Source organism: Camelus ferus, chromosome 1, assembly GCF_009834535.1.
Source record: "Camelus ferus isolate YT-003-E chromosome 1, BCGSAC_Cfer_1.0, whole genome shotgun sequence".
Lineage (NCBI taxonomy): Eukaryota > Metazoa > Chordata > Mammalia > Artiodactyla > Camelidae > Camelus > Camelus ferus.
In genome coordinates this window covers 95,947,098-95,963,051 of record NC_045696.1, presented here as the reverse complement: position 1 = coordinate 95,963,051, position 15,954 = coordinate 95,947,098, and the positions used below count along the sequence as shown (strand labels likewise).

Sequence of the window (15,954 nt, the reverse complement as noted above, 5' to 3'; positions counted from 1 at the left end):
TAAAAGAGCAAATTCCAAGAGCTTTGTCGTACAAGAAAAAGGGCATATGAGGTTTCTACACATATCCTTGGGATACAGTAAGGGAAAGCATCCAACTTGGCAAAGTTAATTCTTAAATGATTTAATTTCACAAGGACTATTTAAAACGTTCTTTTTCTGATTGGGGGTGCTGGTGAATGTTGAGGAAGGGGGTGGGCCATATGGCTGCCAACTAAATCTTTTTCTAGATATACTAAGAAACCTGATTTTTTCAAAGGAGGATTTTTTGGTTTTGTTTTGTGTTTTTTAATTAATTTTTTGTTTTTGTTTGTTTGTTCATTTTGCATTTCTATTCTCTGACCATGCCCTGAGCCATTAACTCAGCTAATCTGATAGCTCTGACTTCACATGGCCAGCATCAAATACAGTTGTGGCCATGGACCCTAGAGTTGATCCTATCATTTGTTTTTAACTTTCTGGGGGTAGTCCGTTTCCTGATTTGTTCCTGTTCTTGGTTTCTGACCTCTTGGCTGTTCTGTTGCCTATGATTTCATATTCGTCCCTTGATCTTAGGGCTGATATGGCTCCTTTTGTGCTCTTACGTGGCTCTGCTCCTTGGAATGGGCTTGTCTAAGCCCCTGGCTAATAACCCTGCATGATTCAGTCTGGCCTCTGACACCCCAGCTCAGGATTGCCCACTTCACTTGTGTGTTAGCAGGTTTAACCTGGCGCTGTCATTCAGACTCACACCACACTGGTAACCAAAGAATGGTCTGTTGGATTGCAGAGTAATTTGTTGTTCAGTGGATAGCATCTCTTTTATTCCCTTAAACACAAAAGTTAAATACGTTTTATGTATAATTCTGAGCCTGTGATGAGCTGAGTGGTATCTTATGCTTCAGTACTTAAAAAAGTATTTATTTATGTTAACTAAAATAGAGTTGGCTTATGTTATTATGTTAGTTTCAGGTGTACTACACAGTGATTTGACATTTGCATACATTACAAAGTGATTGCCATGATAAGTCTATTAACCATCTGTCCCCAAAGTTATTATAATATTATTGATCATATTCCTTATGTTGATCACATCCCCATAGCTTATTTATTTTATAACAGAAAATGTTATATACAACCTTTGAATTGTTCCAGAAAATGTCCTAAGTATTGGTCTAGTTGAGACCTTATTTCCTTGGAACAAATTCAAGCCATGTACTGTACAAAGCCCAAGGAATGTTTCTAGAATTTCATCCAATATTAGCTTGAATTTTTTTATTTAACAAATGTTAGTGCCAATTTGACAGGTGTCAAGGATGCCCAGCCTATCCAGAGATCTGTGAGAAATAGTAAGTGGTTGCTAGCTAAACCACTAAGATTTGGGATGATTTGTTATGGAGCATTATTGTGGCAATAGATAACTGATACAAATTCAGTATCCTGAAGTAGGATGCTACTATGAAAAAACTTATACATAGCATAGGTTTCTGATTTAGGTGGCAGATACAGGCTATTAAGTGGCAAGGAAACTGTTCACAAAAACTGGAAGAGAAGTAAAGAAACTGCTGCAGCAAGCTGGAAAAATTGTGTCCCATGTTAAATAGTGGCAAAACAATTTGTAAAACTGTCACCTGTGGGAACTGGAAAAATAAAAAATGTACTCAGTGACTTTTGACTTGAGTAGGGATATTGTCACACAGAATGTTAAAACTGTCAGGTATCTTTTCTTAGCTGCATATGATAAAATACTACATAAAAGAGATGAGAGAGAAAACGCTGATTTGTAAGCAGAATTTACAGAGAATTTAGAGGACTGGAAAATAAAGCTGCTTCTTATCTTCACGCACTTGATTCAGTAAATTATCAAAGTAAGATAGATACTAAGGAATAGCTCAAATCAAGGATGTGACTAAATGAACTTATGTTAAGACCTCTGAAAGAAGTAGGGGGTGGTTCCTGGTATAACTTTAGGCAACAACAGAGCTTCTAGGAATCATAAGACCTTGCTTCACAGCAGCCTGACCTAAGCAAAGTAGTACTAATTGAATCTAGAGAGGGACCTGTTTGAAAATAACTGTAGGTGTGAATTTTGCTAAACGAGGTGTACTCCAATTAGATTCATAGAAAACTTACAATTTTTTTAAGGGAATGTTACAGGTTAAAGTGCTACTAGCGTGGATGAAAAGGTTGTGAAGCTGTTCAAGATGTAAAAGGTCTTTGGAATCATAACTTGCTAAAAAGAGAGAGTAGGCTAAAATAGTTGCTTAAGGAGCATTCTTTTCCTTACCTTCCCACAGGAGCTTTGAGGAAAACAAGGAACAGAGAGATTATGATGTAGAACGGGTTTTCCACTTAGACATTGAAGTGCTAAAAAATGAAGAGAAAAGAAAAACTGAACTAACTATAAGATAGCTTAGTAAATGGCAGTAAGATTGCTAGAAAAATTAATTGGCAGTGGAGGGGGAGCAAGCCATAAAAAATTTGTTTCAAAGAGGTAAGGTTTTAGTTGGCAAGCATACTGGGGAGTGAGAGGGATGTTGACATACTCCCCTCTCCACCCTTTTGAGAGAGTGATAGGGGAAATGATGGAAAGAAAAGCTAAGCTCCAGGATAAAAATGTAGAGTAGTTTGTTTATTAAGTACTGCTATGTAAGGAGGGTGAGCGTAAGTTCCTGTTTTCACAGAGTTGTCATGGGTTATATCTAATACCCTGGGACCCTGCGTGGTTTACCATTTGTCCTGGCTAAAATGTTCTAGTTTGGACAATGAATTCTATGGTCATCTTATGCAAATGGCACTTGGAAATACTTTTAGAGATTGGGGAAGAGTGAGAATTTGGATTAGGGGAGAAAACACATATTTGTTTAATGTGTAAATAAATAAGACCAATAAAATGGTAGGAAGAGGGGACACGGAGGATGAAGAGAGGATATTAAATTCTTAGGGGTGACTCAGAATCCTCAACATGTAGGATAAAGAAGCATTAGTTACCGTCCGCGCCTGGCCCTGCCATGAATGAGGAGTATGACGTGATTGTGCTAGGCACCGGCCTGACGGAGTGTATCCTGTCGGGGATAATGTCTGTGAATGGAAAGAAAGTTCTTCACATGGATAGAAACCTGTATTATGGAGGAGAAAGTGCATCTATAATGCTGCTGGAAGATTTATACAAAAGATTTAAAATACCTGGAGCACCACCAGCATCAATGGGGAGAGGAAGAGACTGGAATGTCGACTTGATTCCCAAGTTCCTTATGGCTAATGGTCAGCTGGGTAAGATGCCGCTTTTTACAGAGGTCACTCGCTATCTGGATTTCAAAGTGACTGAAGGGAGTTTTGTCTATAAGGGAGGAAAAATCTACAAGGTTCCTTCCACTGAAGCAGAAGCCCTGGCATCTAGCTTAATGGGGCTGTTTGAAAAACGTCGCTTCAGAAAATTCTTGGTGTTTGTTGCCAGCTTCGATGAGAAAGACCCCAGAACTTTGGAGGGCATCGACCCTGGGAAGACAGCGATGCGAAAGGTGTACAAGAAGTTCAACCTGGGCCAGGATGTCATGGACTTCACCGGGCACGCGCTGGCGCTCTACAGGACTGATGACTATTTAGATCAGCCATGTGTTGAAACCATTAACAGGATTAAACTTTATAGTGAGTCTCTGGCAAGATATGGCAAAAACCCCTACCTTTATCCCCTCTATGGCCTTGGAGAACTGCCACAAGGATTCGCAAGGCTGAGTGCTATTTATGGGGGCACCTACATACTGAATAAACCGATCGAAGAAATCATTGTGCAGAATGGAAAAGTGGTTGGTGTAAAATCTGAAGGAGAGATCGCTCGCTGTAAACAGCTCATCTGTGACCCCAGCTACATGAAAGACCGAGTAGAGAAAGTGGGCCAGGTGATCAGAGTGATCTGCATCGTCAGCCACCCCATCAAGAACACTAGCGATGCCAACTCCTGCCAGATCATTATCCCGCAGAACCAGGTCAACTGCAAGTCAGACATCTATGTCTGCATGATCTCCTCCGCACACAACGTGGCCGTGCGGGGCAAGTACATCGCCATCGTCAGCACAACCGTGGAGACCAAGGAGCCCAAGAAGGAAATCAGACCAGCTCTGGAGCTCTTGGAGCTGCTCGAGCAGAAACTCGTTAGCATCAGTGACCTCTTTGTACCAAAAGATCTAGGGACAGAAAGTCAGATCTTTATATCCCGCACGTACGATGCGACCACTCACTTTGAGACAGCGTGTGATGACATCAAGGACATCTACAAGAGGATGACAGGGTCCGAGTTTGACTTTGAGGAAATGAAGCGCAAGAAAAACGACATCTATGGGGAAGACTAGCAGCAACGCAGCTGCCGCCGTCAGGACAGACGTAAACTTAGGCAGATGACGCATATTGTATGAAATCAGTGTTGTAAGGCCTGCTTTTGTGATCAGAACTGAGAGACTGCAGAGCACTGTACCAGTAAACGTTCCTCCCTTTCTAACATCATGTATTAACTTGTTTTCATGGAGTGGCTATTCAGAATTGGCAGGTGCCCACATTCTGTCCAATTTAACCTACACTGGCTTGTTTTTTTCTAGCAAAGGATCAGTTTTAAAACATTGTGATACTGATACAGAGAACTTGATACGGCATTTGTATCTTTTAATCAGTGTAGCCTTTGCTGTTACTGCTTCTGCTGCTCCAGAGCGGACTGCGTGCCACCTGCCACCTGCCCTCCGGACGCGGAGGAGGGAGATTGGAATTGACTTCTCCATCACTGGGGACAGCATCCCCTACCATGCCCCGTCCCCTTACATGTCTGTCAAGTATTACGGCAGTGCCCAGGCAGCACGGCCACGAGTCTGGTTTACGTGGGCCTCAAATTCTAATGAACTCCAGCCTCTGAGTCATTTTGGAGGAAGCCTGTGTGTGGTGTTTCACCTAGTAAGATTGATGAGAGCAGAGGGAAAGACCCATCATAAAGCAGGTAAACCTAGAAGCTTCTTTTGTATCCCAGGTGTGGCCTTTTCCATGGACCAAGCTGCGATGCAGTATTGACCTGACAGAGCCCCCACTCCAGCAGTGTCTGTACTGCAAAATAAAGCCCCCCTGGAAACCAAAAAAAAGAAGCATTAGTTAACTGGCTTTAAGAGTTTCATTAGTCTCTTTCTGGACAGGCTTAGATCTCTCTGGAAAGAACTCATCAAAGGCCTAGATTTATCCTGTTTCTGAAGGAACTCTAATCCATGGAGGGTAAGTGGATTGCTTATTTTCCCTGTGTGGAAATAGTGACACTCCCCTACTTTGAGATCTTTGCTTGCTAAAACTAATCTCTTTGTTTATGACTAAATTTAAACATTTCCCTTGAGTTTAATATTAATTCCTCTTCAGTATATTATTTGCATTTTAGAGACCTGTTTACCAGTTGGAGTGTAACTTTTCTTTTTCTATCTTTCTTTTTCTTTTTTTCTTTCTTCCTTTTTTAAATGATAGATTTCCATAAGCTATATTTCATGCTTGGCTTCTATTCAATTTTAATAGATTAAAAGGAGGTACCAAAGGTAGAAAAAGAGAGAGAGAGAGAAGCTTCAGAGGTTTTATAATTTTTCTTCAGGATGGCTTCAGTAAGAATTACCCAGGCTTGACAGGAAAAAATAAAATGAAAGGTCACAAATGTGGGTAATGCCTACCCAAGAGGCTGCCAACCATATACTCTTTCTCTACTAATGGGGTTTAATAATTGCTGTCACATCCACCTGAATAAATATTTTCCTACTACTTGATGCAGAAAATGACCTGGTGACATTCTAAGTGAAGTAAGCCAGAAAGAGAAAGAAAAATACCATATGATATCACTTATATGTTGAATCTAACAACAACAACAACAAAAAAGGCAAACAAACTTATTCACAAAACAGAAACAGACTCACAGACATAGAAAACAAACTTATGGTTACCAGCAGGAGAAGGGAATGGGAAGGGATAAACTGGGAGTTCTAGATTTGCAGATACTAACTAACATACATAAAAGAGAAAAACAAGTTTATACTGCATAGCACAGGGAACTATATTCAAGATCCTGTAGTACCCTACGGTGAAAAAGAATACGAAAAAGAATATATGCATGTATATGTATGACTGAAGTATTATGCTGTACATCAAAAATTGACACAACATTGTAAACTGACTATACTTCAATAAAAGTATACATTAAAAAAAAATGGTCTGGGCAGGTCATGAGATCTTGAAGAGCTTGCCAGAGAAAATGTTTGGCATGCTCTGGCAGAACTCAGATTTATCATCTCTGGTGGAGTGTATTTCTGACCCATGACCCATGAGCTGGCATTCCTGCAACAGAAGGAGTCTGTTAAGAGGTGTTTTGGAGAATTGGAGGAGACAGAGTCTATTTTTCATGTACAGTCTATATAAAATCCCATGTTTCTCACCTCCTGAATTTCAGGAATGTAATGCTGAAGTCAGTGTTGGCCCAACTTCATTTAAAAGATATGAGGCATGGAAAAGGCCTTAAGGCTTCAGTTACAGAAAAAATGTTTTCATTGCACTGAGGAGAATAAATCAGGTAATTTAAACAACTCAACTTCTAGGTTCTTTGGGCTAATTACAGTCACAAGTTAGAAGAAACCTTCTGGCCAGGCTAGAAGAATGATGCAAAGAAGGAAAAACAAAATAAAACTGCCATCAAAGTATTTTGCCAACATATGTGAAACTGTAAACATGCATCTGAAGGCAGAATGTTTTCTAGTTAATGATGACTGACAATTCCACAGCAGCGCTCCTCCACTGTGGCACCACATGCCCAAGGAAAATGCATCCAAAGAGTTGATCACTGAGAAAGCTTAGAATAAAAAGAATCTGTGGAGTATATGCCTATTGTAAAACCACGAATAAACCCTGTAAAGGAATTAGTGTGCTGTGAAACAACTATTGGGAGAATAATTAACCCATGAATCTTTTAAAAACCTGGAAATTCTAGAAGACGATTATTTTGGTTGTATAGATTAACTTCGTACATTTAGAAAAGTTCCTTAATTTATTGCAGAAATGTGTTAAAAATGCTTTATAGGATCAAGGTAATTGTTAGAGTGAAATAAAGGCATATTCTGATATATAATTGTGGTGGCTAAGAAGATTTGGAGGGGAGGGTTGGAGAAATGTGTGAGTGGTGGGGGTGGGGTGGGGGTGGTCTCAGATTATTCTAAAGTAGAATTCAGACTACTTTGACAAATAGCTGTTACCAAGAAGGCATCTGGCTGGAGGAAAAGACTTTGCATGTGTGATTAGTAGATAAAATGATTCCAAAATTGACTCGGGTGACAGCTTGGTATATGCCTGTATTGGATGCCCCAGTTGGTCCTTGGGTCATCTGAGTTACGGAAAACAGAGCTCCAGGTAAAGGTTGTCAAATCGGTTTATGAGGAGATGGTGTGGTGTGCAGATGGCCAAGTCTAACCCAGAGCTAAGTGAGAGTTGTGCAGGAAGTGCTGTGTGAATGAGGTACTCTCCAGACGGCACTCTCTGAGGCCGCCATGAGGGCTTCCTGGACTCCTGAAGAGTTTGCTTATTTTGTGACTCTGGGATGTGCAGATCCAGCGACTGGCAGTCATGTCCTCTGCTGCAGCTTAACCAGTTCTTCTCAGGCAGCATAAATGATAATAACAGGTTAAAGAAGGACACATCTGAATATATGCAAGGCAATTCCTGGGAATTCAAGGAAATCTTCCAGAGTTGGCAGCAGGGATCCTATTGGGGGTGGACATGTTACATGAAATACATGTCTTATGCAACAAGGGCTAGAGCCAATGAAATGTAAGTCACTATGTAAATTTGATCCCCTCCATAAATACAAGCTGATGAGGTCTGAGACTATTCAAGTTATAGGTCTATAACAGATAATGCAATACCCTGCCTTTTGCTCCCCTTCCACAGGCTCTTAAGCAAAGGGAATAAGCTATGCTGTGTATTTCTTCATACCAACATCATCTCTTGGAATTTTAGCATCTGTGGTATGTCGTTTGTTTAAGCTACAAGATGTTAGAAACAAATTAATCAGGAAAAAAAAATGACCCACATAGACTGTTTTCTCACCACGTTGGCTTCTTGGCCCAGCAGAGTTTAAAATTAGATAGCCTCTGAATCTTAGTTTGTTGGAAAGTTTTCAGGATTCACAAAACCATTTGTTGTAGTTGTTCCAAGGAAGAAAATCATGACATCCTTGTTTTCTATATAAAATGAGCCAACATATTTCAGGCTGAGATACCCTGAGGATATACATTCTTTTATAAAGTCTGCTTAACATTTCTGAGAGAATCTGTTTGTAATTTGTTTCCTGTCAAACATGTTGGTTCAATTTTGCTGAAAACAGCCCACCAATGACAGGCAGCAATCAGAACTATAAGCAGCTTCCCACAGAGAGTCTCAGAAACATCTCATGACACTTAAAGATTAGTGATAAATTTTCTCTTAAAAAATTAAACATTAGTTTTTCACTAAAGCAAAAAAAAAAATCTAATTGAGGCACATAGATTAAATAGTTGTCTAAATGAGAAATGTATACTCTCTCAGACAAAACCATGCTATTTCTTTTTACCTCTTTTATGAAGAATCTAAGAATCCCTAGAAAACAAAGTATTTTCTTCCCTCCATGAGGCTCATCTGTACAAAACATTGATCCTGCAACAGTTTAGTTACCTTTTTATAAATGCAAGTATCCATTAACAAGGGAATAGTTTTATTAATTTTTTATATCTGTGTAATGGAATAATTTGTGGCCTTTAAAGAGAATGAAAAAGATGTGTGTGTACTAATGGAATTTATTCCAAGTACTCCTTGTTTAAACAAGGAGCAAATTAATGCCTGTATTTTGCTACCATTCGCTGTTAAAAAAAAAGGGGAAGGTGTAATAGTGTGTGCATATCTCTAGTGGCCTCTGGGAAGGAATCCAGGGTATGGGGAAAGACAGAGTAGGAGGAATAATTTTTTACTTATTATTATGCAATCTTTTGTACTGTTTAAATATTTAAGTGCATGACTATTTCTTATTTAAATTAAACAAATAAATCATTGTAAATGTAACCCACATGTGCAGCTTTGACCTTCCTCTGCTCTGAACACATGCCTTTAAGCCCTGTCCTGTCCTCATATTCTAGTAAAAAGGGGACACAGACTATTAAAGGGACCCTGCGGATCATCTGATCAAACTGCCCCATTTCATGGTTGAGGTGCTGAACTTGAGTGGAAGATTTTTGCCCAGGGTTACACTATTTGTCAGTACCAAAAGCCAGACTAGAGCCATAGGCTTCTTAATTCCAGGGAAATGCTCTTCCTGCCCTGTGGTCCTTTAGGAGAGAGAATAAACAGCCTTGGCCTTGAGGATGACTTTCCCTTCTGCTCCTCCTCCATGGTGCTGCTCATAAAGGCTCATGCCTCTGCTTCTCATGTCTCAGGACATCCTGCTTAGCTTTTAGGCACCAACTAATTAAAATAACAAAACCATAAAGTTCAGGCCTTCTTAACTGGAGGTCTGTGGGTAGGTTTCAGAAAAGCCTGTGTCTAAGTAAGAGCTAAGAACTCTGAGTGGAGAGCTCAGCTTTCTCTATGAGCTTCATTACCAAGATGAAGAACACTTTTAAACCTGAAAGAGACCTCAGCAGCCATCAAGTCTAATCCTACTCAGATCCATCCATGTCCTCAACAACCTGCCTTTCTGCTAGAATACCCAAGTGCTCTGGAGTCATTGCCAACAACAGTAAAATTCACTTGGACATTTAGCTCCATTTTAAAATGTTAGAGTGAATTTGGCTCTTGCTCTAGTTACAATCCATGTCCATTATATGTTGTCCTTATTTTGGGACCCAGGCTGATAGGGTGGCCACTATCAAGAACATGCTGCCATGAAAGGGACGAAAGAGAGCTCAGAGAATATTACACCGAGAAGTAAGTGTTCAGCCAGAACGCGGCATACATTGTTTGTACTTTTAGCTCATTGGCCAGAATAGTTACATGGCCTCAACCAACCACTGGGTGTCAGAAAGTTCTATTATACCATGTGCCCAGGAGGCAGAGACCTAGAAATATTCAGTGAGAAGTATTCATTGCTACCATCTTTCTCCTTGAATAAATAGCCAGAAGTCCTGTCAGAGTTTTAGCAATTTCTTAAATGCCAAGAAAAATTAACCCAGTGGAGGTGACTGATAAACTCCTATGGCAGTGGGACATACTATTGTAGTTGATAGTTTCAGGGGGCCTGTCTTGTCCTCTTCACTTCAACAGGCACTGTGCCCCACACACACCCTTGCTGAAGAGATGGGGGTCTCTGGTCATGTCTGTATCATGTCATCACCTTTCTCCATGAAGGACTGGACTAGAGATTAACACCTATCCCAGTGGATTCCAATCTGTTGGCTAGCCTGTTACCAAATATATTTGCTGAGACCCAGAGTCTAAAATCAAAGGAGTGTGGGGCCTATGAATTAAATGGCTCTATAGAATTGAGCCTACGGCAGCCACTTCCATTCTCCTAAATTTATCAAAGATTGGGCAGAATAGCCAACCATCAGGGAAGATGAGTGGAATAAATGGGATACAGGATTATACGTGGTCTTGGAGACAGAGAGAGAGCGAGAGAGCGTGCAGGTGAAACTTCTCGCATCTTCAGTGGTTCCTAGATCCCAGTGCCTTTTCCCGTGAGGCCCAGTTGTGCCTCCTTTCTGGCCTGCTAGCTTTACAGCCTTTTAATAAACCCTCCTCTGAGCCATTTGATTATCCATATGAATGAACTGAGAATCCGAATCACTCCACCTCTAACTAGATTGTCATCCCTGGTCTATGCCAGGTCTATGTAGAAATTTTGGAATGCATGCTGGGGTGTATGGTTTCTAATAGAAAAGAAACTTTATTAACTTAATGTTGTTATTTTCTGTGTTCTTGATGCTTTGGTATCTGGGGCCTCACTGACTTTAAAGACACTGTCCCTCTCAGATTAACTATTCCTAGAGATAGAAAACATCTTGCAGGGAGTATACCTTTTGTATGCAAACAACCAGTCTAGGACCCTCTTCCCTTTCCCAGATCCCAACCCCTCCTCGAGTAGACTCTTACACTCCTAGCCAATGTTCCCCTGCCCGACAAGCTCTAGGGTGAGGTACCAGACCATTCAGGACAACCTCTACACCTCAGAGCCTGCTGACATTACTCAAACCAGGCAACCTTAAACCTGCTTATCCTAGCTTACCCTGCCTTGATCATTCCTTCCCACAAAAATCATAACAAAGGCTCTGGCCTCTGGTTTCCTCTTACTTTCTTGGACCCCAGATTGACCCCAGTGCTTCCCGGTGTGGCTCCCCACTCCTGCTTGGTGTGCTACATCTCCTGTTTCTAGGGATCTGTGAGTATAAAACTTCATTCTTCACAACAGACATTTCTGTGTCTGTTGGTCTTACCATACATGATTAAAACAAGTCTGAGGTACATGTTAAAACAAAACCGCTCTGTTTTCTTCTGGGCCTCCATCTTATGTTACCTATTGATCTACTTGTCTGAAGAGTAAGAACTCTCTATTCTGGTAGATGGCCCTCTCAGATATTTAAACTGTAAGCTGTCTAGGTGCATAGAAAAAACAGAGCAAAGGAAGAACTCCCCCTCTCTTAAATTTATATTTATGATTACGATTAATTATTCTTCTCTCTAAGCATACTTTTATGTAAAAAGTCAATGCTAATTGTTACAGGCATGCTCTCTCCTGGGCAGAACATGAAAACACACGGATATATTCTTCCTCTTTTTTTTCCCAGACACTGTGAAAACCACCATTCTTTTATTATGACAACAAAACAATGACCTCAGTTCTTTCAGAATTAAATTACTGATATTAAAATCCTCTTGTTAGGGTTTTAAGTGGGCTTTGGGACACTCCTAGACAGTATTTGGCTAGGGGACGTGGAAATGCTTGAATCATGATTTTGATATATCTCTCTAGGGAAGACTCATGGCACAAATTACTCTCTCTATAAACTCATGGCTTTGCTTCTGTTTTTAATAACCTGGCATTCAACCATATAGTTTTTGTTGAAAATATTCATCTCCCTTTAGCTTCAGGACCTCAAGAAAGGGGAAAGTTTAGGACAGCAATATTTTCTTCATTTCCCCACTTAGTGCTGGTGTGAGAATAGAAGTGTATCCCAGCAGCCTTGGGTTCCCAGACATCAAATTAGCAGTTTTCTGGCTCAGGAAGAATGGGCTACACCAGCTTAATGTGCAAGGTAAGGAATCCCCCCAATTGCCCTCTGGTGTATCTGTCAGCGTTTAGTCATGAAAACAAAACTACTTTAAATATTTCAAAGAGAAAGGAATTTAGTATAGGGACTAAGGAGATTATAGGAAAGTGCAGGAAGCCACAGCCACCTCACAGCCCTGGAATGAAGAATGAGAAGCATATGCACTCTGAGGTAGCTTCAGCAAGCCGCAGCTGCTAGTCTACCATAGTGCTTCTACAGCAAGAATACGTTCAGCCTCTTTCCACCTATTGAATGTCACCATGTACGTCTCATTTGTTAGCTGTACTAAAGTCTGATAGGAAGAAACCATGGAAAATGTAGTTCCTAAGCTTCCAGCCGTGTGACACCAGAGGAGAGTATAAAAAGGCACAGCAGTGATGCTGAGTGCTGAAACACAATTTGTCCCACCATTTTTATCAGGACATTATAAGACCTTACCACTCAGACACAAATGCTGTTTCTAAAGGCCTAATAATTTAAAATGCAGTCACAGAGTCTTGCCCTGGTGCAAAGGTAAGGAATACTGACATCATCTGCGGACTTTAGGAATATGAAAGCATTCGTGAATGTTTTCAAATGATCATGATAGGTAGTTACTTACTTACTTATTTATTTATTTATTTATTTTCTATTCATTTAAATTCGGGGGGGGATAATTAGGTTTATTTATTTATTACTTTCGGTGTAGATAACAGAGGTTGAACCTGGGACGTCGTGCATGCCACTAAGCTGTACCCTCCCCCACTATATTTATTTTTAAAAATTTAAAGCAGGCTTTGTTGTAGACTTAGCAACAGGCAATTTTCACAAATGTTCCATGTCCATTTGAATAAAAAGTATGTTCTTTTTTACTGTGGCACAGAGTTTAATGTGTTTTTTTCCTATACAGTCTACGTTATTGATTGTATTATTTAGAACTCTGATATCTTTTCTAATTTTTTTCACTTGATTTTACTAGATTTGAGAGGAGTGTGTTACTCTACTAGTTTATGTCTTTCTCTTTCTTTATTCATCTCCTCTAGTTTCTGCTTTATAAAGTAGCTGCTATCCTATTTTATGTATAGTTATTAATAACATTTTAACATTATGCATTTTAGTCCTTAGAATTACAAAGTATACTTTTCTTGGTCTCATTTTGTACTTTGGTGGCTAAACTGTGCTTGTTTGAAATTAGTATTATGATGCCTTCTATTTATTTATTTATTTAGAGTTTTGTTTGACATCTTCCAGTCGGCATCCTCATCTTTCTGAATCTCCTTTTTGGGATATTTCTATACACACAGATCACACTTGTATTTTGTTTTGGTAGTTAATCTGAACTTTTTCTTAGATATGATATCCTATTTATATTTTATCAAGCAACCAGCACCTTTGGCCCAGGTCAGTCATGTTATTTTACATTTATTTTGTTTATATGTTTCTATATATAGAAGTATATGTATGGATACACATACTTTCAGTAGGGACAATTGTTGTGGGGTTTTTCTTGGCATTTCTTTTGATATTTAGGAAGTTTTAAAACATTTTTGTTTTGTTTTGTTTTTGTACATTGGTTATAGGTTCACAAAAAACTGAGAAAAAGGTGCAGAGATTTCCCATATATTCTCTGCCCCAACACATGCATAGTCTGCCCCATCATCAACATCTCCCACCAGAGTGGCACATTTGTTACAACTGGTTGACCCACACTGGCACATCATTATTACCCAAAGTCTGTAGTGTACCTTACAGTTAACTCTTGGTGTTTTACATTCCAAGGGTCTGGACAAATGTATCCACCATCACAAATCATGCAGAATATTTTCACTACTCTAAAAATCTTTTGTGTTCTACCTATTCATCCTACTCTTTACCCCTCCCCCAATCATTGATTCTTTTACTGAATGCATAGCTCTGCCTTTTCAAGAATGTCACATAGTTCGAATAATATTTGTTTCCATTTCAGATCGGCTTCTTTCATTTGCTAAAATGCATTTAAGTTTCTTCTGTGTCTTTTCATTGCTTAATAGGTTTTTAAAAAATTTATTTATTTATTTATTTATTTATTTATTTATTTATTTATTTATTTATAATGCTGAATAATATTCCATTGTCTGGATGTACAAGTTTATTTATCCATTCACCTACTGAAGGACATCTTAGTTCCTTTCAAGTTTTGGCAATTGTGAATAAAGCTGTTTTAAACATCTGTGTGCAGGTTCTTGTGTGGAAATAAGTTTTAACTCCTTTGAGTAAATACAAGGTATAAGATTACTGAATAGTACAGTAAGAACATGTTTAGTTTTGTAAGAGACCACCAAACTGTCTTCCAAAGTGGTTGTAGCATTTTACATTCCCAACAGCTATGAATAAGAGCTCCTGTTGCTCCACTTCCTGGCCAGTATCTGATGCTATTCAAAGCCATTGTTGTCCAAAGCCATTTTAATAGGTGTGTAGTGATATTCACTGTTATTTTAATTTGCATTTTCCTTATTCCTTTTTAATTAGTTCACATTTACTTACGGTGTGGCATCTTTTCAAATGCTTATTTGCCATCCATGTATCTTCTTTGGTGAAGTGTCTGTTAAGGTCTTTGGGACATTATTCAATCAGGTTGTTTGTTTTCTTATTGTTGAGTTTTAAGAGCTTTTAAAATATATTTTATATAATGGTTCCTTATAAAATAAAAGCAAAAACAGACAAATGGGATCTAATTAAACTTAAAAGCTTTTGCACAGCTACGGACACCATCAACAAAATGAAAAGACAACCTACAGAATGGGAGAAAATATATGCAAATGATGCAACGGACAAGGGACTAATTTTCAAAATGTAACAACAGCTCATACACTTTAATATCAAAAGAACAAGGAACTCAATTCAGAAATGGGCAGAAGACCTAAACAAGCAATTCTCCAATGAAGACATACAAATGGCCAATAGGCATATGAAAAAATGCTCAGCATCCCTAATCGTTGGAGAAATGCAGATCAAAACTACAGTGAGATATCATCTCACACCAGCTAGAATGGCCATCACTGAAACGTCTACAAATGATAGATGCTGGAGAGCGTGTGGAGAAAAGGGTACCCTCCTACACTGTTGGTGAGAGTATAGACTGGTGCAGCCATTATGCAGGACAGTATGGAGGTTCCTTAAAAAACTAAAAATAGACTTACCATGTGATCCAGCAATCCCACTCTTGGGCATATGCCCATAGAAAAATAAAATTCAAAAAGACACATGCACCCCAATGTTCACAGCAGCACTATTTACAATAGCCAAGATACGGAAACAATCCAAATGTCCATCAATAGATGACTGGATAAAGAAGATGTGGTGCATATCTACAAAGGAACACTATTCAGCCATAAAAAAGAATAAAATAATGCCATTTGCAACAACATGGATGGAACTGAAGATCGTCATTCTAAATGAAATGGGCCAGAAAGAGAATGAAAAATGCCATATGATATCACTTGTAAGTGGGATCTAAAAAACAAATAAAATAAAAAAATAAGGACACAGATAAACTACTTATTATTTATAACTTAGATGACTAATTTTTTGATTATGTGTAAGCACATCTGATTGCCCTTTATGATTGGATTACCACATTCTGTTGATTCTTATTTTGTGGTTGGCTTTATTCCTTTAATAACTATGTAAGTTTAAAAAGCTAAAGCTCTAATCTGTTCTTAGAAATAATGAT

At 39.0% G+C, this 15,954-nt stretch overlaps 1 protein-coding gene across 3 annotated transcripts; it reads left to right on the top strand.

Annotated features, from left to right (window-relative positions):
- The first annotated feature begins 576 nt into the window (after window positions 1-576).
- On the top strand, window positions 577-4,570 carry LOC102519664 (rab GDP dissociation inhibitor beta-like). Of its 3 annotated transcripts, none has more exons than XM_032486277.1 (2): window positions 577-581; window positions 3,000-4,569. In XM_032486277.1, exon 2 carries the CDS (start codon window positions 3,054-3,056, stop codon window positions 4,323-4,325), a length of 1,272 nt encoding a protein of 423 aa, XP_032342168.1. In that variant the 5' UTR covers window positions 577-581; window positions 3,000-3,053; the 3' UTR covers window positions 4,326-4,569. The 3 variants fall into 3 exon arrangements, with proteins under 3 accessions (XP_032342168.1, XP_032342158.1, XP_032342155.1); XM_032486267.1 differs by having other exon boundaries at window positions 2,997-4,569; XM_032486264.1 differs by lacking the exon at window positions 577-581 and having other exon boundaries at window positions 2,960-4,570.
- Window positions 4,571-15,954: the final 11,384 nt, after the last annotated feature.